Raw genomic sequence first — 24165 nt, forward strand, 5'->3', positions numbered from 1 at the left:
TAATTATTTACCTATTTTGATTGATAAATATTACATCACTATTTAAATAAATTTCAATTTAGAGAATATTATCCCATATTTATTTATTTTTTGCTTAACAGTAGAACCAATTACAAAACAATATTAAATCTACTAGAGTAAAACTAATAATAATCAAAATAACAAAAAAATATACAAAACAAAACTAAAATTCTGCCTAAGCTAAAGTTTCCCTAACAATAATACCGAATTGCTTAAGTGAGAAATACTATTAAAATATGTGGTCTTTATAGAAACAGGTGATTTTCTAATGACATTGGTTTTAGAAGCCCTAGTATAAAAGGTTGTGGTAAGCATGCGTGATATCCTACTGTCGTAGCAAAATGGTATTATCAATGCGCCTTTATATATAAACACCACTTTCTCTAAAATGCAAAAATTTGAGAAATCTTTTGTGGAGACACTCCAGGGCATCAATATGGACCTGGTAGATTGAACATCCTACTAGGCAGCAATACTCAAGCCTTGAATTTAATAAGTACTGAAAATAATGTACCAGTAATGAACGTATGTGTGTACCAGTAATGAATGTATAAGTAATGAACGAATGAGTGAAACAGTAGTTTAAGGAATATAAGGAAGTAGATAAGAATCCCAAAACGTGATTGTATTTGTAGAATAAAAGTAAATTGAGTACCAAAGGTGACCCCATACTCTTGCAGTGCACTACATTTTCATGATCAATATTAAAATTGTAAAACAGTGGTTCATTCTTTCGAGTAAATGTCACCACGTTATTTTTAGAAATATTTGATTCCAATTTGTTGGTTACACACCATTTATTTAATTTATTTAATCCCCCCTAATTGTATACTTAACTTGCTTGCGGAGGACCCCAAGGGGGGTCTCCGCATGCAGATTTAACACCATTGTATATCATAATTGTTGACGTGATGAAAGGTACGACTTAAAAATTAGGATAAGAGATTTACTAAAACCAAAAGCGCATAATTTTTTAAGCAGAATCAAACGATCAGTTCGATCAAAAGCCTTTGAGAAGTTCGTATACACCACATAAACCTATTCGGCATCATCAATCGCATCACTTAAGATCTGGGTCAGTTGAGACAGATGTGACATTGAATAACGCTGAGGCATAAAGCCATACTACTATGTGGCAATAAATCGGTGAACCATGGAAAAGATGCGGTTGTATAGGACCCTCTCACATGCTTTTGCAAAGTTGCAAAGAACAGAAATTGGCCTGTAGTTGGCAATTTCAGCAATCCCCTTCTTTTTAATTATTGGGCATACCCTAGCCTGAAGCTGGTTAGGAAAAAAATAGGAAGAAAAAGTGCAGGTCGTTCGAAATCTAAGGGACTTACAGATCGTGGCACGACAATTCCTCAGCAAGACGCGACGGGTATTTGATCATATGCTTAACTATTAAAAAGAAGGAGAAGAACGCAGACTTGTTCACCTGTTTCGAAAAATTTTCTACCTATTTAATTATCCTAGATAATTTTATATGTATCATTTACTAAACTCAAATGTCGCTTAAGGTGTAAATGGCATCCATCAGAATCAAAATGTTCAAAAGGGGCCTCATAAAAGTTTCCCTATTTGGGGCCAAACAGTAAATTCTCGCGGTCAAATCGCCTCAGCCGATATCAAAATGCGAGATCGGCGGAGCCATTACACCCCCTCGCGCATTTCGGGCGCAGTCGGGTAGGATAATACAGTGAAAAATCGGAAATGAAATATCGCTCGGACGTTTGCCTTCGTCGAAAATTCAGAGTCCACAGGGTGTGCGATACGTGACTGGTTTCCCTGACGACCAGATGACGCGCATGAAAGTCTGGATAGAAAATTTTAAAATGTAACTTTGCGGCGAGTTACCACTAATTCTATTAGAGAAACACCCTCAACGAAAGCCAACGGAGACAATGCCTATAATAATTCATCAATCAATTTTTTCCCGGTATCTGTCGGGCAGCATCTGACGTAATCGAAGGAAGTATGGATAAATGCACACACAACCGTGAGGTCATAGACGACAATAATCGTTGTCAACCCGGCCGACGATGGAGAGAAAAAGGAAAAATATAATGAACGATAGGCAGCTTCTTTTCAACTCTCGTGTGGCTATTGTTCTCGACGGTCGCCCTGGTAATTTAGCGAATCGATCGCACCTTAAATTGTTATTTTGTGACCCATTTTGTTTTTGCCAGATTTTTCTTAGTTTTCAAAAGAAAACCAAGGATTTCATATATGAAAGATGCGTAATGTTCAAAAAACTCTCTCGAAGAAATTTAAAATGTTGCGTTAATAACGGAAATAATAAAAAGAAAATCAAATGTTTAATTTTTAAAAAATTCAAATTTTATAGTTATATAATTATATTATAGTTATATAATTTTTTTAATTATTATATAATTTCTTTGCATAAATTATTTTGATTTATATATCATTTTTGTCTGATATAAATTGAAACATATCACTTTTGTATTTTGAATAATCTATTATTTTTGAGTTTAAGACAAAATTGAAGCGGATTTTCTTAGAACGGGTTCTTTATTTGAAAGAAAATTAAGAAATAAAAAAATTTTCAAAAAGCACTTTTATAAACTTACTTAATTCTAACTTTGTACTTGTAGTTTGAGTCTTGATATAACTTTATGTACCTTATAAAAAATTAAACTTGAAAAGTTTTTGTATGGAAAAAACTTTAAAGTATGATAAAATACTCTAAAGAAATCCACAGTCAAAGTAAAGTGAAGGTAGATAACGTATATTAGAGAAAAAGGCAACAACATTGCAACGCCTCTCCATTGCATTGTTGATTCCACTGACGCACGTTATCTTTACCAGTGACGTCGTCAAAAAATATTTATTATTAATAGATTATGCTTTCAATTATAAACAATATTTGTTTAACTTACTTTATTAGAGTAGAGTAAACTTACTTGGGTCCGTTAAAGTTAAAGGGACGTCTAAAAAACGATTTTTTTTTGAAAATTTTTACATAGAATGTTGAGTTTGAACATTTTATTGATAAAAAAGTGAGGATGAAATAACAAAAATGCAAAATTTTAAAAATTATAAAGGATTTTCTACTTACGTATGATTCACAATTACACCCGGCTTAACTACACTCTATTTGCGACTAGGCATCACGTTGACCATTATATATGCTATTAATTTAAATTTAAAGCCTTAAGTAACAAAATTCTGCAACTTAGAAGGATTTACATCACTTCTTTAGGTGATAAACACAAATTTCCACACGCAAATCAGGAATATCAAATATGCAAATACGGATTTATTCATAAATAAAAAAACTGTCAAAATGTCACATATTTATTGGGAGTGGCTACTGTACTAGTACAATTATCGTAATTTTCTGTCCTGTCTCATTATAGGTAGGTATTTGACATTTGTTTATTTATATAATCATAAAATATGCACGGGGCGGTAGCCCCGTGTGCGCATACAAGGCGGGCGCACATGGGGCGGCAGCCCCGTGTGCGCACATGGGACTGTGTGGTTGGCGCACATGTGGAGTTGGCATTGCAAAAAGGGATTGGAACCTTGGGTTGGCGCTAAATAGTGGGTTGGGTAGTCGTTTGAGCCCTACTTAGGGAATGGGATAATAGTTAGAAAATGGGAATTATAGGCACAAACACGCGGGGCTCCCGCCCCGCGTGTTTGTGCCTATAATTCCTATGCCTTATGCCTTCAACGAATTTAAAGATATTTATTGTTTTGACTATAAGTTAATGTACATTAAACCTCATTGTTATTATTTACTTATTAATAATTAAATATCTTAAATTATGTTTTTTTTTTTCAAAATGTTTATTTATTATATATAAAATTACATAAAATATCAAATAATTTAAATAAATAATACCTATTTCTTAACACCTGATAAATGTATTTTGTTCATGTAATGTAAAATCTAACTAGGTATATTATGCCTTTGTTATCTAAAATTGAGTCCACAGCCAACCCATCCAACTAAAAAGTGTTCCAGGCAAAACCAAAAAATGCTACTGGGGACGTAGTGAAGCCACTCCCATTTTCGTCAATAAGGTTATTGTTTTATATTTCGTGTGTGTAAATTACAAAATATGTAATTATAGTGGTACAAAGTGATAAAGAATTCTATAAATTTACAATTTTAGCACCCAAAAAGTTCCAAAATTGCCCCAATATATATATTTTTCAATTATAGCAAAATCAAGAGCTAAAAAACCTTGTGCAAGCCGGCAATAGTTACGTATTTAACGTATGTAGAAAAACCTTCATAATTTCCAAAATTTTGTATTTTTTCCAATCATCCTCACTTTTTTATCAATATTTTGACCACACTCAACATTCTATGTAAAAATTTTCAAAAAAAAATAGGTTTTTAGATGTCCCTTTAACTTTACCGGACCCTCTTATCATTCTACGTTTATGACGATAGTCCCTTGATATGATGTTGTGAAAAGATCGGCTTAAATTGCCTTTTTTCCATAATGCGGGGCAGACTATAAGTTTTTACTATCATAACAGTTCACAAAAACATTGTAATAACTCAACCAAAAACTGAAGAAAGGCACAAAACTTCACAAATGCTAATGTAAACACAAAGCCGTTTGTCAAGATGACATTTTGCAAGATGACATCAGCTTTTGCCGGCGGTGTTGCCATTTCAAATTTTTTAGAAGCGGTTTTGGGAATAAGATTGTTAATATTTTTTTGCTTTGAAGATTAGAATAACATATATCTATTTATACTTTTTATTTTTAATTTAAAATCTATAACATCAATAAGTTAAATTAACAGTATCATATGTGTTAATATGTATATAGCTGAAAATTTTCTCTATTGAGAGATGAGTGTAGTAGACTTGACAATAGTGAACTCAAACAAAGTATAAGCTTTGTTGAACACATGTTAAACTCAAACAAAGTATAAGCTTTTCCAGAATTTCTCAATAACTTGGCTTTCTTCCTTTTCTGATTCTCAATATCAGCTTTCCTCTTTTTGCCTTTCTCTTTTCTTTCTTTATCCTGCTGGTTATTATTTTGTTGAATCTGAATTTCTTGTTTGTCATTGTCTTGCAAAATTCCTTCTTGTTCTTCTTGCTCTCTCAAACCCCTTAATGCAGCTATGAATGTTTTTTCTTCATCTGCATTCTCTTCAAAAATTTTCTTTATCAAATTCTCGTTACTTTTAGCGGAAATGCTGGTATCCATTTTCCTGAAATGGAATAAATATATATTAAAGCCGATGTTTTTAATTTAAGACTGTATTTTTATTGTTATTTCCAGCCAAGCGTTATCAAAACAGTCATAAACGCCATCTAGCAAGACAACTTAAAAGCTTATTTAGCACAACTTTATTGAAAGACAAAATCAATTTTTGCTTTCGGGCAGTTTTAACTCAACGTCATTTTTTTCCTTGGAGTGCGATATATGCATACAGATTTTTTTTATGTTTGAAAATACTGCTGACTAAATAATTGAAATTGTTCCTGCCCTTGTAACTCTATGCGTTCAAATCAGTGTAAAAACATTATCCCTGCTGCAGTGATTTCAATCTGTCACCTCAAAACACCCCACCCAATCACCAAATTCATTAATTTTTCGATCAACGTGATACAATTGCACATTGGCCACGGTTTTATTTCGCCTCCGGCCGCAGAGGTTTAAAGTCACCGTAACAAGTGTCTAAAATAACCTTATTGTTATTCCGACGAAAATCATCCCCATGTAATTTTCAGTTTTCCGTTTCCCCCTGTTAGTTATTGAATTTTCAAACGCACACACAATACGTGATTATGAATTCCCCGGGATCCGAAAGTTGTCATCGATATGGTATGGGTTATATATATATCAATTTATTTGACGATACAGGATGCTCCGATATCCCTTTAAAAATTATATAAAATTGTGCCATTAAAGTAGAGTAAATCAAGAACTATATTCTCGTGTATTATCAAAATTAAAAAAAGGACAGAACTTCTACTAGAGCTACGAGGTCTGGCTATTAAATAACGAGAATGCGCCCCTTTCAAATTAATACGGCAACTTGTCCTATTCTATTAGTTGTAAATGGCAAACGCATGGGTAAAGTACGCTGATCCACGTGCAGGTTAAATTTTTATATTTTTAGCGTTTTCAAGTGTAAGTTTTATTATAATATTGTTTTATTTTATGCGTAGGTGCATATTTGTGTTTTTTTTGCTTCTTCTTACTACTAACTTACTAACTTACTTCTAATGCTGAGATAATGCATCATAATGTCTCGTGGCATAAGAATTGTTTCAATGCTGCAAACCTGCTTTAATGATGCGGTTCTTCAATGCAATGAGCAAAAAAAGAATTTTGTGATTTGACTAAAATACCTGTTGTTTTTGAAGATGACACCATGCCATGAAGATGTAGCAGATAAACATGGCTGTACTCCTTTAATTACCGAAAATAAACAACTCCATGGTGAATATTACTTTATCGAAATAAATTACCCTGAAGAAGTAGGGAATAGGAATGACTGAATGACAAAACATGTATCAAACTACTACAAGACTGAGTACTCCTAAGAATATAGGCTAAACAGAGCAACAAGAAGAGTACAACTAGAACGGAAACTGTGGCGTCAAAAGTTATCCAACCTTCTGCTAGTTTTCGGTTGGTATCAGGACTGTAAACTCGGAAATAAATACAGTGACGATGAAAAATATGATAATGGGAAAAAAATTATAACAAAGATTTAAGTGTCACATGATTATGACGTGGCAGATTAAAAGCTGACAGATGAGGATAAGTAAACGTGAAGAATGACGCGGTAGAATAACGCATCCTGATTGTCGAGTAATATCATTAAAATAGTGAAAGTTTAATTGCCACTATTCGTAAAGTGCGTCCAATGTCCAATAGGCGATCGAAATAATGTTCCTAATTCATCTGCTATGAAAAGATTGTAAGAATTCGGATAGCGTAGTAATCCAATTCCTAGGGTCTTGTCCACACAATTGCGGTGAAAAGACATGTCGGTTTTTCTAAGAGTCTTAATATAGTCTAGAAGTTATGATATTACAGTTTAAGGTGAAAATTATCCAGGAATAATTTGACATGGAAACTCCATCAGAGATCTGCCATTTAATGATGTGGGGTGAAGTGTTAGGCCAGATACGTCTATTCGTCATCGGACATAAACATTGGACATTTGAACAGCCACTCTTTAGCAAATTCTTACTAGAGATTGACAGCTGTAAGCCTACAAGAACCAACTAACTCAACAACTTCTGCCAGCACAAGAACGGAATAATATATAATTTTGGGAGACAAATGAGTTTTTTGTTATAAGATAGGTTCGATGATGCCCTTAAGGCAAAATATATATTACCATAAGTACACTAATGACTGATACTATAGATTTGGGAGTTTTATTTTAACCTGAACAAGAACGAAAGTCATGAACAGACAAGAGAATTCACTTTAGAAAATCCACGACTGATTCATCATGAAGCAATATATCCACAATGTGTATGGTGTGAATGATGATCTGTAAGAATGATTATACCCCTTTTCTTTGAAAACAAAAACAGTAATGCAGTAGTGATAAATGGCGAACATTATCGCGCTATTATAACAAAGTTTCTTACGCCCAATTTGGAAGATATTGATTTTAATGATATGTGATTTCAGTGGGACGGTGCCAAATGTACCGCCCGTGAAACATTGATGATCTTGTCATTTCCCGATTTAGTTATCAGAATTGGCCTCCACGCTCTTAAGATTTACTAGATATTTTATTTCATACATAATTCTAAAATATATATTTTTTAATTCAATAAATATTTCAATACGTTGCTACAGAATGAAAACAATCGAAAATGGTCAATTAATTTATTTACACACTTCACAATAAAACTACAACTATCTAGTGTCGGAGATGCAGCTTCTTATATACTCGGCAGAACGTTGTTCCGGAAGATTCTCGCTAACCTTCGAGACGTTGTGCGATGTGCTACTTGTCTCATTCCGGAATGATGGAGAATAAGCTAGTTTCCCGATATTAAATTAATACTGTATAGAACAGTTTATTCCGGATCCATTTATATCAAATTAGAATGTTCAACTCACACTACTCTTTAATCCTATATCCTCGATGGACCACTGCATCAATTAAAAGGAAAAGAGATAGTCGAATATTAACCCTTGCACCAGATGTCACCCCTTTAAAAAAAGCCCAAGACCCGGTGAACTGTAAAAAGAAAAAAGTTTAAAGTCCTCTCGAGGCCCTACGGGGGTCGTAGATAATGACCTCGATGGTCATCAAAGTATTTTAGGACACGGGCCACAGCGGGAGGTCAAAAACAAAAGACTTGACAATTGCGCCAGATGACAAACTCTCTCTATAACCTAATGTGGGCCGATAACGTTGCGAGCATACGTAATCGATAATTGCAGTTTGAATTTCGTGAATGGAAAAGTGGAAGGCATATACTGGTACGAAGGGGGTTGATTGATTTGACGTGATAAGCGATAAGGTTTTTTGAGGATTTCCGTTTCCCACGCACTTGTTTTTTTGGTAACAATTTGTATCAATTTAAAAATATAAGTCAAGTTTATTTGTTCTACTGTTGGGTGACAAGTTGCGTACCCAAGCAACACATCATATATTATTGTCGTTAAATATATATTTATTCAACGATTTTACATATCTAGTTTTTAAACTCCGTTACTACATCTCAAATATTTGATAAAATTCTTCTGAAAAATCATTGTTTTTCGTCCATATTATCCAACCTCATAGCACTGTTTTTATGCTAAAGATTTATATATAGAACTATATTACATTTAAATAAACAGGGTTAATAAATTAAATGTTGTATATATATTTACTGTAAAAACATTGTTTTTTAACAACACAATACTTAACCCCTCCCACCCACCCCAAACATTTGTACAGTAAGAAATTCTGTTGAAAAATCATTATTTTTCGTACAGAATATCCAATCTAATAGCATTGTTTTTGTATTAAATATTTATTAATATACATGTATAAAATTACAAAAAACTATGTAGATTGAATATTACCGATGAAACCAGCTGTTATTTCATGCATATTATTTTGAAAAACAATGAGTTTTTAAAAGGATTTCTTACTGGGAAGTTGTGCGGGGTGGGTGGAGGGGTAAAGGTTTAGTTAATAAAAAATGGTTTTTTTTTTCAGAAAATAATTGTATGAGAGACAAATATTTTTAAGAAAATTATAGGTTAAAAAAATCTATAGTTTTTGTTTCTATATTTTTCACACACAACTTTAAGGTTTTCAAGTAAAACGTAAAAAAAAAATCCATTTTATTTCTCGAAAACAAGGCGTATAGCTATGAAAATTGCAGTAGCTGTGCCATTTTTTATTGCAAATAAGTGGAATTTTTGTTTTTTAAGGTATGTCATTAAACTTTGAAAAAACTTTAGCCTTTCTTGATTCTTGACAACTTTTTATTATCTAGGTTCAAAAATATAGTTTTTAAATTAAAACTTTTGGTATATTTATCAATAGTATAATATGGTCAAGTTATATCTATTATACTGTAGAATCTACATATATCATATACTATTCTGCTTACAAAAGGGAGAAAATTACGGGATTTAAAAAAATTGACACGGAATTCACAAGTCACTCAATAAACTCAATTCCAAATATTTCGTAAAATGATCCTGATATCACATATCTGCCACTATGTAGCATACGATATACTTTTTATATACGTATATATCTTATAGTGTAATAATGGATCATATTATAGTGTAATAAGTAATAAGAACATTTTTCCAAAAGCACTCGAGAATAATTTTTTTTCTAAAATGAAAAGTCATAATTTGTTCTAAAAGATTTGTATATAAAGCAGAAACTTAACTTTTCTAATGTACTAGATTGTAACAGAGCCTTAAACTTAGTATCAAATCTTGAACCTATAACAAACTAAATATTTAGAAAATTTAACTTACTTTTTGAACTAGGTATCATTTGAGAGTCAATACTATATATATATAATATATAAAACATATACTATATATAGCATGACTTTCATCAATATTAGATGTTACATGTTGTTTATTAATAGGAAGAAGGTGCCCTTTTATGAATTTATTTACTTCAACAAGTAGAATTAAGCCATCTAATTGGTATCATATACTCAGAACATCCATATAAAATATCCAAATTTGAGTAATAAATAAAATAGTCCAGGGTGTTGTTCACTCGTTTTTTTCTTAACAATATATTATAGAGGAAATATTTGTGAAAGAATATCAATTAAAGGGCTTTGGTAAATATATAAAACGTTTAAATGACTAAGATAAGCAATTTATGATGATAAATTAATTGCTAGCGAGTTAAAACGCGACAACGTTATTTTTGGTTAGGCTTTAGCCTCGACTAAACGCAATCCTGGAATTAAGAAATTATCATGGTCAAGAGTATTACTAGTGATGTTACTTGCTACTCTAAATTTCAAGAATGTGTTTATATTTATTGTTTTCCTTGAAAAACAGAGAAGAATTTTTTAAATGTGGCTTTCTGTGGTATCATTTGAAAGCATTTTTCAAGAGCTTCAAGATGGTGTATCACTCCCTTTAGTATTTAAGATTTGAGTGTATCTCAACAGGTTGCATGTAAAAGTGAGATACTATGCTTATTTTTGGTCCCTCTTCATTTTATAGAAACTGTTTTCAGCATTTTTTTGCTCAAGTTCTTTTGCATTTCAAGTTTTTAAAATCGTCACCCTGGTCCATATACAGGGTTCTTACAAAACTTAATATAGATTTTTTTTTATTTAATTTTTTTAACGGAACCTCCCGTTAAAATTGTTTTAAAGAAACCCATCCATCATCCCGAGATTCAAAGAGGGAGTGGGTGAGATTATAATCCTAATGCCCAAAGATAAGACGAGAATGACCGCGATATTCAAATTTTTAAGCCGTCGTGGCCTTTTGTGCGGCCAGGCCAAAGCCGCCGAGCGTATTCAGGGCCACTCGGTCCCTTCGGAATTACGTCCGAATACGAAAGGCCAAGATTTTATATATATATACGAGAGATCGAGGGATCTCCCTACGCCCGCAATAATATATTTTTTAAAGCCGCATGTGATATGCGGTATTTTACGCCCCGGTCAGGAAGAGATGAAAATTTAAAGCGCGCTCGTTGATTTATGTCTTACCGCAATCGTAGACTTTTTTTATAATAATAGCTTGCATCCCGATATTAGCAACGTAAATGATGAAAATTTAAAGATATCAGAACATAGACTGGCTGAAGCTTAGTCGCAGCATTTTAGTATTCGATCTCCTATTTCTTCCTTTAGTAATGTCAGAGAATTATAATAATAATAATAATACGTTTATTTGCCAAAACCAAATACAATTCATCAGAAATAAATATATACTTACCAATAAACAAAAAAAATTACAAAAATTGCCTTCATTAACAATTTGTTAGTGATGTGTGTGTTTTTTTTCTTTTTTTACTACACTTGTTAAAAGTAAATAATTATAAATAATGGCATATATTTGAGGTCAGGTATTAAGTAGTGAGTAGTTCACCCCCAAGAAATTAACCCTATTTTATAATTAAAAATTGCACCTCCAGTTTTTTATCTTTAAATAGCAGTTTCAATTTTGAATACTATGAAAAAATAAGTCCTTATAAAAACGGCAAAGTTTTACTCTGCAAAAAGCATTTTTGGACATAATATACTTAGAGATAGTAAGAAATCATTTTACGTCACACAAAAAAGATATAAATATGTACGTCAGAGGCTTAACATACATGAAAAACCATTTTAATACATCTGAAGTACATAAAACATCACTCCAAATGCCTGTAAAAATATTAGAAAATTAATTTTAAATACTGGGATAAAGTTCTAAATTAAACGCAAAACAATAACATCTAAATTCAGGATGTAGTTTCACAATTTGGGAAAACGTCACAATTAGGTTCATAGAGGTAATTTTGATTTTATTAACAAGCCTAATTTTTTTTTTAATGATTTTTAGAATATTTTATTTATTGGCGACTTGTTTTTTGATTCTATCCTTGTAGTTTTGATTTAAAGCGTTTTTCTCCAATTACATTTTAAAGATCATATGAAATCATGTTAAACGCTTTAAAGGACCAATAAATATAGAACATATTTGTCCAATATGTTTTTGTTTCTTTGGAACTTTAATTTTTTTCCAACTTCTTGAAGCATGGGGACGAGTTAATGGCTCCAAACCTATTTTATTATTAGAAATGCCTTATATTGAATAATATCAGTTGGAAAAAATTTATTTTTTTAAATATTATTTTGAGAAGCCAGTTTGGTATGATAAACATAGTGGTTTAATATGAAAATCTCCAACTCCTTCTCAGCTGGTTATTCCGCAAGTAAATAGAGATTGTATTAACGATTAGTAGATTATCACCAGGTGTTTAATATCTAAATAAATCTTTAGGTACTTTAATTTAGATACCAAACCTCTGAGCTTTTGAATTACGTATTAAGTGTAAATATTCCATTTAGGATTTTGATCTACAATAATTCCTAAATACTTAATGGTTTCTGTTTCGGGAGTTATGATTTTTGGATTAGCTACTAACGGTCCCATTCTAGGAAGCTTATAAGATGTAAAACTAATATATTTTTTTGTCTTTACATTAAGTGAAAGCCGCGGTTGTTGTGTATCCAATATGAAATATATCTAAGATTGTCACTTATTTACCATATACAAAGTTGCCGTATCATTACAATAACTTACAATCTCTCCATTGGAATTTATTTTTAAAAGATTATTAACGTATATTATAAAAAGTAGCAGACCTAACACCGTTTCCTAAGGGACTCCATAAGTTACTTTTCGACTTTTACATACTGATTCCCTATTGGTGAGGTAATTAAGTAAGTAATCAAACTTTTACAATTTCTTCTTATACCTTTATAGAATTTTAAGTTATAATAAATTTTTCGTAAAATTTTACCAATCCACATTTTAAAATCTTTTCTATGATTTTGGATAGACTAAAAATCAAAAAGATCGGTCGAAAATTATTAACATCAGTGTGAGAACCGTTCTTGTATTATAATTCCAGTCTTCAGGATATTCGGAAAAACGCAAGTGATAAAACAGAGGTTAATAATGTTTGCTAGTGAATTTCCTTAGCTACTTTTTATAAAGTTTCTGCTCTTATTCTGTCAAAATTAGGCGATTTATTTTGTTCAAGTTGGTGTATTCTATTTTCCACTTCTAAACAATTTGTGTTTGACAAATAAAATGAATATGCAAGATATTCTATCGGAGAGATATTCTAACTGAGACGTGGCTACCCAAGGTTTACCCGAATAATGTAAATATTCGAAAACAGTAAAACAATGTACACACCTCACCACGAAAACACTATCACTCACGATTGCTATGGATATTTAAATTTTACTGTACCCATACACAACTATTTAAATCTCGCGCCAATATTGAAAACTTCGGCTTCTTATATATTCGGCTAAAGTCTGTTCCGGAAGATTCTCGCCATCCGTGTTTACGATATCGTTACAATATAATAAGCGTAAAACAATCGTAATTCCTGTATTGGGATAAAACAAAAAGAGTCGATTCAAAGACTTCATATAAGGGTAGAAAGTAATTGTTTTTTTACTTAGGAAGATATTATGAATGAACTAATCGTGATGGATAAGGAAAACAACAATTGACTTAAAAGGTATGAAAAACAAAATTTAAGTAATGAAAAATTACAAAATAAATTACATAATAACATAATTATACAAGGTGTATTAATTGTTGTTAAATATTTGGTGTCTTCATTTGAGAATATCCCTGGATTAAGTCATTGTGCGGATATCAATGCATATAGACTGGGGAGAATACGATGACTTTTTCAAAGATTTAGAATATATATTAAAATCTCATCCAAAAAACACCTTATTATAGGGGATTTTAACATTAACTTATTGGATAGAAATTGTTCTGTGACCAAAGATTAAGTATAGTAATTTATTCATGTTAAATGGTTTTAGTGTAGTAAATCAACTAGGTTTAGCAAATGCAACTGGTGTGACCTCTACTTCGCGGACTTTGATCATGTGCGCTCATGTTAAATTGGGTCCTTATCAATATGGTTATTTAAAAAATAGTATCACGCTAAGCACAGACATAGACTTAACAAATCCTATTTTAAATATTCTCAATTCAGCAAATATAGCTGTTGCTATTTTCATTGACTTACGTAAAGCCTTTGATGTCGTGTGTCATTGCTGGATAAATTGGAAAAATCCAATGGGGCTCTATGGTACCATCCATAAACTAATAAAATCGTATAAAATAAATTGAAGACAATAAATTTAATTGAATGATTTATCAAATTTTATTCCTAATAATAATAGTGGAGTTTCCCAGGGATATTGGGATCCTTGTTATACACATTATTTGTTTCATAGCACGGGATTTTGGGTTTGCCGATGACACAATGTAACTTTAATTTGGAAAAAACACTGATATACTCGTACTCTGTTAGGACCAAGTTTTTCATTTTTTAACAAAAATATAAAACTTTAGGAGAAATTATCTCGCAATCTCAATGCACTCAAGCAGCTATAGTTTGAAGAAAACTGAATTAGCTAAATACTTATTTTAAGTGAAAATTTAAATTATACCTCTTACAGGAGCTATTGTTACATAAGCGAAAACTGCAAATTTATAATTCTAATTTTTTGTCAATTATGAGATATTTAATTCCTGTATGGGGTACAACTAATTATAGCAGAATTCAAACTCTTCAAAATGGTGTAATGGATAAACTTAATTTAACTACATCATTACAGAACTAATACAAATCTAATTTATCATTCCTTAAACATTCATCCTTTGAGTACAATTTTAAAGATTGAGCAAAGTAAGTTAATTTTTAAAATTAGCCACAATTAGCTTTATTATTACACTATATTATAACATAATTTATAACACAAATACAGTGCATGAAAGTAATATTCGACAATATACTAATATTTACTTAGGCCATGTTAGAACAAATCTTGCCTTGCATAATCCACTGTCTCAAGCGTCCATTACCTTTAATTGCTTACCTGTAGATTATAAAAAACTCTAGTAAAATATTGTATTTGTTTAATCATGCAAAAAAAGCAATTAAAATATAAATGTGTATGTTTTTCGGAAGTTTGACCACATCACTTTATTATATTTCAATAATAAAGATTAAAATACAATTTTCTCAATACTCCAATTTTGTGTACATATGCTATACTAGTGCATAGTAAACTTAATTTTAATTTTTGAGCTTGTATTTCCATTGACATTTAAACTAAAATTGTTTGAGATATGCCAAGGTTTATCCTGACCAAAAACCATCATCATTAACTCGGATTTTTCACAAAGGAAGATCAAACATGCGGGACACCAAGAAAGTTACAGACAAGAACAATATGTAAATCGGTTATTGTATGCTTATTGGTACACACACCTTCACATTTAGTGTCATTCCCGGCCCGTTCTGCCTTATTATTTATGATGCGGCGAGTCAAAGAGTGCAGAATCTGCATAAAGGATTGCATTTTGCACACGAGACGGTATTTAACAACTAGATGGGTTGTTTAATTATTATTGAGGTTTGACCCGATAGATATGTTTGCTTTTGCGACTGGGAGAGTCTCTATTTTATATCAGTAAAAATAAAATCCCACTTCTTCCCCCATCTATTTCGGGCAGCTATTCCGTTTTTTTTTTATTTTCCGGTCACGGTCAGCGTCATAGAAAAAGATCCGTATAAGCGAGGACACAGCTTGGGCATTAGCATATGTTTAAAATGTGCCGGATCGAGGCTATAAAGGACCTCACGAACTCGCGATTACTTATCGAGATTGTGGGCCAAGAAGGGCACGAACAACTTGGGGGAACAATTTTAACATCTCTGCCGTTAAGTTTTAAGATTCGGAAATTGAATATTAATGATTGTTTTTATTTGTTTCAGAGCCCAGCAACTACGTGTGCTCTACCTGCAAAGCCCGCCTACACTCGGCATGGCGTCTAGTGCAACACGTGCAACACTCTCACGGAGTGAAAATCTACGTGGAATCCACCTCGGGCTCCTCGAAAAGCAGCAACTCCATTAACAACCACTCTTCCGGATCTACTTCAAGCAGTTCCTCAGGTTGCTCCTCCGGGGCTTCTGGTGCTCCCCCGCCAACACCCAACACATTGCGGCATCCATTATTACCCCCTCCAGACTTACATAACCCCTTCGGAGTTGGTGGTTTACTACGCTTACCACTACCACCACTAAACCCTGGCATGAATCCCGCCATGCCCCCGGCACCACTATTTTCTCGGCCAGATCACCATTACCGCATCGATCAATTGGTCAGTGAACAATTTAGACACCACGGCTTAAACTTAGCTGCAGCGGCAGCAGCTGTAGCTGCTCAAGGAGTACCACAGCCGCACAGCTTTCCATCGCCAGCTGCGGATCGAGCTAGTTCAGTAACGAACTTACCACCAAGGGATCGGAATACACCCAATCAACCCTTATCACTGGAACCGCAACTGGATTTTTACTCACAGCGGTTGAGAGCATTAGCAGGAACAACAAGTCCTGGGGTAGCACAGGCGAGCTCCCCGAGCCCCAGGAAGCTCTCACCGCCTTTTACCAGTCCCTCGCCCTTGCAAGTGCCGCCAAACAATCTTAGCTCTACTAGCAGCAATGGTAATCCCTTACACAATAACAACAACAATCACAGTTCGAGCAGTAGTCGTCCTCCAAGCACGTCACCGCCAAACAAAAGTTCTGGAGATGAACAACTGGTAAACACTCCTAGATCAGCATCTACCCCACCGGGGAAACCTGGGTCACCAAGAAACTCTTCTTCGGCAGATGTAGTACACTCATGCGAGTACTGTGGTAAAAAATTCAGATACCTCAATAACTTAGAGGTACACCGTAGATCCCACACAGGAGAATTACCTTATAAATGTACAGTTTGTGATCAAGCGTATGCAGGAAGCGGCAAACTAAAGCGCCATATGAAAGTTCATAGAACTCCTGAAGACCGAACAAGCAATGCTGGTTCCGTTGAAACCTTGGATGGCGAAGAAAGTGAGGAGGAGGATATCGATGAGGAAGAGGACGAAGAAGAAGAGGAGCTGGAAGCTGAAGATGAAGAAGCGGAAGACTTAAGCGTTCAAAATTCAAAAAACGTGCCTAACCAAGCTTCTCTTGTGGGCGAACTGATGGACAAGTTTGGTTTAAGCAATATCGCCCAATATAGCGAAGCCTACAAACAGGCTTTACAAGAAAGCAATTCTGCTCTAAAACTTCAGATGCAAGCTAGCAAAGATAGGGATAATAACAATACCTCACTGGCCACGCATTTAAAAATCCGGGAAGAGTTCGCCAAAGGGTTGCTTAGTGGACCTCCACCGCAACCCTTACCACTATTTCCTCCATTTAACGAAACTTACGAGGCAACCAAACGACTTAAAATGGATTTGGATAGAAACGATTGGTGGCTGCCAGGACTAGGAAGGGAAAACAAGGGAGTGCCAGGACCGAGCTCTTTACTACCAAATCAGTTACAACTGAAAAAAGAACATCGGAGAAACGACACCTGTGAATACTGTGGCAAAGTATTTAAAAACTGCTCAAACCTTACGGTCCACAGGCGATCACATACCGGTGAAAAACCGTACAAATGTGAATTGTGTTCCTACGCGTGTGCCCAAAGTTCCAAACTTACCCGTCACATGAAAACTCACGGCAGAATCGGCAAGGACGTCTACAGGTGTAGATTCTGCGAAATGCCTTTCTCAGTACCATCTACGTTAGAAAAGCATATGCGAAAATGTGTGGTTAATCAGGGTAAGGGACATTTGTTAAGCAACATGCCTATGTTGAGCGGGGATGAAGACTCTTCAACTTCGACGAGTATCGCGTCCAAGGAGGCTGCTACATGACTTTTTCCTTGGGGCGGTATTCCGAGGTTTCCTGCCCCACCGCCGCCGAGTTTAACTTACTAGTCTTCGTTTTTTGTTCGAGGTTATGTTATTGTTGCAGTTTGAGGTTAGATCGATCGTGAGAATGAGAGAAATTGTTTAGGAGGAAGAAGCACTTATAATTGGACATTTGGGTGTCTCTGTGATGTAGAAAAAGTCCAGGATTCTTAGTTGTTAGTATACAAGGTGTTTTTACGTCTTGTAGCTTAAAAGAATACCAATTTAAAAGATACGTAGTACAAGATGGCTGATTATTAGGTGCTTTTTTACATTATAATTTGGTTTAAACATTTGCGAATGCTATTATTGTAAGTATATCATATGAGTTATAATTAAAAATACCGTTACGCTACTGGACATCATGCATCCGCCTTTTTTTGTGTATTTCAACTACTTCACACCAACCAAAGAAAAGCGAAGGCGAGACGCGAGACTGCCATAGGCGTGGTGGTGATTTATATTGGCAAAAAATTATTTAATTTATATTTATAACGAAGAAATTGCATTTTATTATATTATTGAGCTTTAGTACTCAGTATTATCTTATAAACCATAGTCCATTTCAAAGTCTTTTTGGCAAGCATTATTTTTGTTATTTATAGAATGTTATTAACAGATTGAAAATATGTATATCTTAATGCCATATGATATTATATTAAATGCAATCAATTTAAGATCAATATTTACGTAATAAAAAATATAAGTGTCTTTGAACAAATATTGCTTAAAATCATGCAGATGGTCGAAATAAAATAATTGATAAAGTGACTATTAATAGAAGATATTATACATTTTATTAAAGCAAGAACATTTATAGTAAAAGATCCACAAAAACTGATTCATATATTACTATTTTTGTTCAATATTAAAATCTATAAGTTGCTTATTAATAGAGAATATGCATAAAACATCTAATTTTTAGCTATCTTTTACATGTTTAATTACACAAAACCCATCAATGTAAATGCCCCGAGCATTCTCAGAAACTGCATTATGAAAAACCAGAAGTCGTTAGTTATTTACCAGTTTTGTGATACCTTTTTTTAATCCTCTTTACGTATTATAATTGTTAGAACCTATTTGCGACTTCTGTTTTTTTTTTAATTGTGAATGCCCCGGACATTTTGGAAGAAAACTGTTTGTTGTATCTATGTTGGTTGGATCGAGTACCTTGGTTAGTATAATAGTGAAAATGAATGTCTCTTGACAGAACTCGATCACCACGCCCACTAGTTGTATTTTGTAAAAAAAAAACGAAAATTTTTAGTGTAAATTGTCGTAAAAGTCTCAATTTAATGAGGCAGTTGTTCTATTTGTAACCGATACCAAAGCAATGATTTTTATTCGCTATTATTATTATTATTATATTATTATTATTATTATTGAATATTGAGTTTATTCCTTTTGTATCATAAGTTTTTTGTTAATTAAGACTGACTTGGGTTAAATAATGTTCGAATTGCTCCTTCACTTAAAAAAATCAAACGATGTACTTATTATAATTATGGTAAAGTCAATTCGAATTTGTACATTCCTTTCTATCATATCAGTTCTTGGCCAGTAAGATTTGTACTTGTACATATAGTATTATTTATTTGTACTGCTTTGTATAGTATTATTTTTTTCTATAATATATTGTGTAAAAAAAATCGATGTTAGGCAAATTAGTAAGTGATTTCAGGGTCTAAAATAAACTGGTGTCTGTACTTGTGTAGTATACGACTTTAAGTGTATAAATTGAAACAGTTTAGGGCTAAGGACCAGAGTTCAAATGGTGGCCAGTTTATTATAATAATTTAAATATGCTGGTCAAAGTATATACTATGATCAGCATATAATAGATACCATTAGAGACAAAATATAATTTTTTTCGTCTTCGGTCGGATCTCAATAAATATCTTTGGCCCAATAAAAAAAAAATACTAAAAATAAATAATTTTTTTAAAATATTTGTTGTTTCGAATAATATTATTTTTTCCTGTCGGATATAGGCGTAAGTGAACGATGTTTGGTAGCACAGTATCTGTATGGGCTACACGAGAAAATATTTAATATATAAAAGTGTTCCTATAAGCTGATTACCTATTTCAGTGTGTATTTAAATAAAATCTATTACAAATATATTTAGAGTGTTTTATTTGTGTTTATCTTTTTTAATATAGAGAACAACTAAGAGGTTTATGGAAAAAAAATATTTTGATGGAGCATTTAATATAAAGCGATTTGTAAAGGTTAATACATTATATTTTAATGTAAAATTAAAATATAAATAGAAAAAGGGATTCTACCTTATTAGGCCTAAATAAACTCAGATGTGCTTTAGAGTGCTTCTACTTTAATATTTTGCTAATAAAATGATCCAGTAGGATACATTTATATTAGTTTAAAATAACATGTAAAGAAAATTATAATACAATTGAAATTGCTACGAGAAACATTTAAAGACTCTAAATAAAGTTTTCTTTTAAACTGCTTAAATTTTAGCGTTTTTACTGTTAGTTATGGGTAAATTAAACAATCGAAAATAGTCGACTAATTTTATTTATACACTTCACTACAAAAACATAATCACTCTAGAGATTTTTTTTACTGCATTTATTTTCAACAATTTAAATCTCGCGCCAACATTGCCAACTTTACTTCACTGAAGAGACAACTGACTACTATCGGCGATGCGGCTCTTAATATACTCGGCAGAATGCTATTCCGGAAGATTCCCACTTAAGCTTCGAAATGTCGTGCGGTGTAATGGAGAATTAGCTAGTTTCTCGGTGTTTACAATATTGTTACAGTACCTTAATTTTATAATCTACAGTACCATAAAATAGAAATGATAGGACCAACTTAAAATGATTTTAAATACCGAGAAAATAAGAAACAAGAATGCCCTAAAAATATGAAAATGACGTCAGTGGTATAACAAAGTACTTCAAACAATGTGGAATGAAAGAAAAAAATGTTTTTTTTTTTTTTAAATGGAACAAAAATTAATTATTTTTAAAGAAATATTAAATAGCTGGTGTAAAATGCAAGAATATACGAATATCTTGGAAAACGGGAAGAAGTGTTTACTATTCCTGGAAACGCAAAAGAACAACAAAATATAAATTAATTCTAATTCTTGGAAGACATTAAATACGTGGAACGAATATTTTGTTAAATTTTGAAACAAAAGCTATAGAGAAATTTTTTTAATAGTCTGAACATATTTCCAATTCCCGGATAACATTAAATATCTGGAACAAAATAAGAAATACTAAAATTTAAAATGAATTTAAATATCCTAAACAAAATATAAAAATTAATTTAAAAGTCTGGAACACCCAAGAAATTACTTTCAATCCACAAGAATTTTGATGCACCTCCTGTTATGACCGTTCTTTAGGGGTGAATTAAGACTATATATAATTAATAATTAAAATGGTTCCTTATATACTCGGCAGACTATGGTTCCGGAAGATTCTCCAACCTTCCACGTGTCTCCAGAGATGTCGTGCACTGCGTGATTCCGGAATGATGAAGGACAGTTGGTATTCGCGGCGTTGCCAATATCGTTACGTAACGTGTTAGTTACAATAGAGTTTAGACTGGGAGTAGGACTATGAAGGGTAAATTCAATTCTTAAAACTCATAGAGGATATAATAGCAAAATTTAAAAAAAAATATATTAAGGATAGGATTTTCTGTAATAAATCTTCACAAAAAACTTAACTACTATTTTGTGAATGATGAAAAGCACATAGACACAAGCACAACAGTGGGTGACTTAAAAACCACACTAAGCAATTTGCTCACCCAATTCATCTCTAATTGATCTAATCGAAACAAATCCTGCTGGCAGTTTCTTGCCTAAAGTTAATAATATGTAAGTTTTAAAATGAAACTACCCATCCTAGAAACTTTAACATCCAAAGGACCACGGTCAAAGAAAAGTTTTCTGTGTCATACCTAAGTCAACAAATAAAGTATGCTCGTCAAATTTTATTAATGGCTACTAAGAGAGAGATCCACTAATCCACTTATATAGATATAGAAGTATTTCTGATTAACTACTTCTTCAATTTCTGGCCTGCTGATTTCGAAAAACAGAAAAATAGAAGTGACAGAAACAGTATTAAGATACGATAATTAGTCAGTCTTAGGTAATAAATATTTTTCAGGTTCGTAATTGATTTCTTATCCCTGAGGATAATATGAAGAGTTTCGAAATGCTGGCACTAGATTTAAAAAATGAAATGATTTTATTATATTCAGTTTAAAAAGGTTGACAGTATTTTTTAGTTAATTACTTATGCTAATAAAACTTCAGTTGGCAGTGATTTTTTGCTTCTCATTGATAAAAACCATTTGTAGAATAAGCAAATATTTTCAACTACTACATTAAATTTTAAATAACTATTCAATACAATAATAAAATAACAAATAAATTTATATTCAAACATTTCAGATTACCCTCGTATAAATTCCTATTCCCTAACTACTAGTGCCCTCCAATGATTTGATCGGTAAAACCGTGAACTAAGCGATAGAATTCTTAAATCTACCCTCGGAGAGATGGCGCCAAGCGATGAAACAGAATTACAAAAAGGTAGTTTTTGGGGTCCGTTTTTAAACATGTAAAGTATTAAAAAGGGGTGCGTTGTATATAAAAGGGAGTTTTCTGTGTGTAAGTGTTATTTTGGCACTGTAGATTTATATTAGCTTAAATTTTTAAGTTTAATATTTCTCATGCGCATATATCAAAAACGATGTTTTTTCTAGTAATATATTTCTGTAATATCTTATAACCAAAAGAAAAAATGTGTGCATTCATTATGAATGTACTATAATACCAAACATTTAAATTGTAGAGGTTCAAGAGGTTATTGTGAAATATACAGGGTGGGGAATAAATTCCTAGACTTCTTGCGTATTTTGTTTATGACCTAAGTCATGGTACACGGATGCGTTTCATCCCTTTGGGGCAACAAGCAACATGAATGTTGATGATAAAAATGATAAAAATTTTTAAATGATTTATATTTCTTAGACTCACAATTGCCGCTTAACATCTAATTTATTTGGTATCTTAATTTTTAATAGTTTTAGGAAATTTACCGAGTAATCCTTGGCATTCAAATATCTATTAATTTCATTTTTCCAATATTTAAGGGTTAGGAACGAGATTTTGAAAAACAGTTTACATTGCCTTCTTTGGAACCCAAGTAACAATTTAGGTTCTAAAAAGGTTATAAATAACTCCTAGAACCTGTTTAAGAAAAATTATTGATTATGCCATTAAGCACAAACAACGTTATTTATTAGCCCGCATAACCTCCTGTAGTAAAAAAAGGCCCAGCCCTAAAGAGGTTGTCGTTGCCAATAGGCCCTGGCCAATTTGAAACCAGATCGCATATCACAGAACCTATATAGCTAACAGAAATAACCTTTATCGAATCCGAAGATGCCTAAAAGTAATCTGTGTAGAACCTGAAAGCTTTTACGCCTACCTGTTTACAACCCTTTGGCAAAGTCCTTTTAGACTTTTAGGTGGTTATATAGTTTGGCCTGTTCGCCGGCTTTTGGCATTTCAGATACATATTGAAGTATTAAAATTTTGCCATTTAGTTTTAAATATGGTATTTCAGAGATACCAAAGTATAAAAATCTGACCTTTTAGTTTTAAATATGATACAGCCAGGGTAAACATAAGACAACGCCAAAATAAAAAGCAATGGCGACATTTTCAGTAAGTATGACTTTATTTAAAAAAAATATATTTATTATACTGGAATAGATGACCGATTTTCATTGCGCACACCAGTTTCTTGAAAAAGTTGGGTGTAATTTAACTGTAAAACACGCGCGCCTTTGATATCTTACAAATTAGACATTATTCAGTGCCAATAAAAAAAACAAAAAATTAATATATTTTTATTACTGAGATGCTTTAGTGATAATATGTACTTAAATGCTCCAGTGTCTTTATATATTATCTAAATTGTTTACATATTACATTATTTTTGCCTGTATTTGAATAGCTTATAAAAATGGAAGAATTACGCCTAGCAGGGTATGCTTTTAAGCTGCTATAATAACTTAAGTAAGTATCAAAAGCTATGTCGTAGGACAAAAGGCTTAAAAA

The 24165-nt window shown here is 32.5% G+C and overlaps 1 protein-coding gene across 2 annotated transcripts in view; it reads left to right on the plus strand.

The window, feature by feature from the left end:
• Nucleotides 1–20164, plus strand: part of LOC126739141 (B-cell lymphoma/leukemia 11B) — a 69920-nt gene extending 49756 nt beyond the window's left edge. For both annotated transcript variants that reach the window (XM_050444680.1, XM_050444681.1), the window contains exon 3: nucleotides 16024–20164. In XM_050444680.1, coding sequence (XP_050300637.1) covers nucleotides 16024–18002 — 1979 coding nt within the window. In that variant the 3' untranslated portion in view covers nucleotides 18003–20164. The remainder of the gene's footprint in view (nucleotides 1–16023) is intronic.
• The last annotated feature ends 4001 nt before the right edge of the window (nucleotides 20165–24165 follow it).

The sequence above is a fragment of the Anthonomus grandis genome, chromosome 8, assembly GCF_022605725.1.
Source record: "Anthonomus grandis grandis chromosome 8, icAntGran1.3, whole genome shotgun sequence".
In the NCBI taxonomy this organism is placed as follows: Eukaryota; Metazoa; Arthropoda; class Insecta; order Coleoptera; family Curculionidae; genus Anthonomus; species Anthonomus grandis.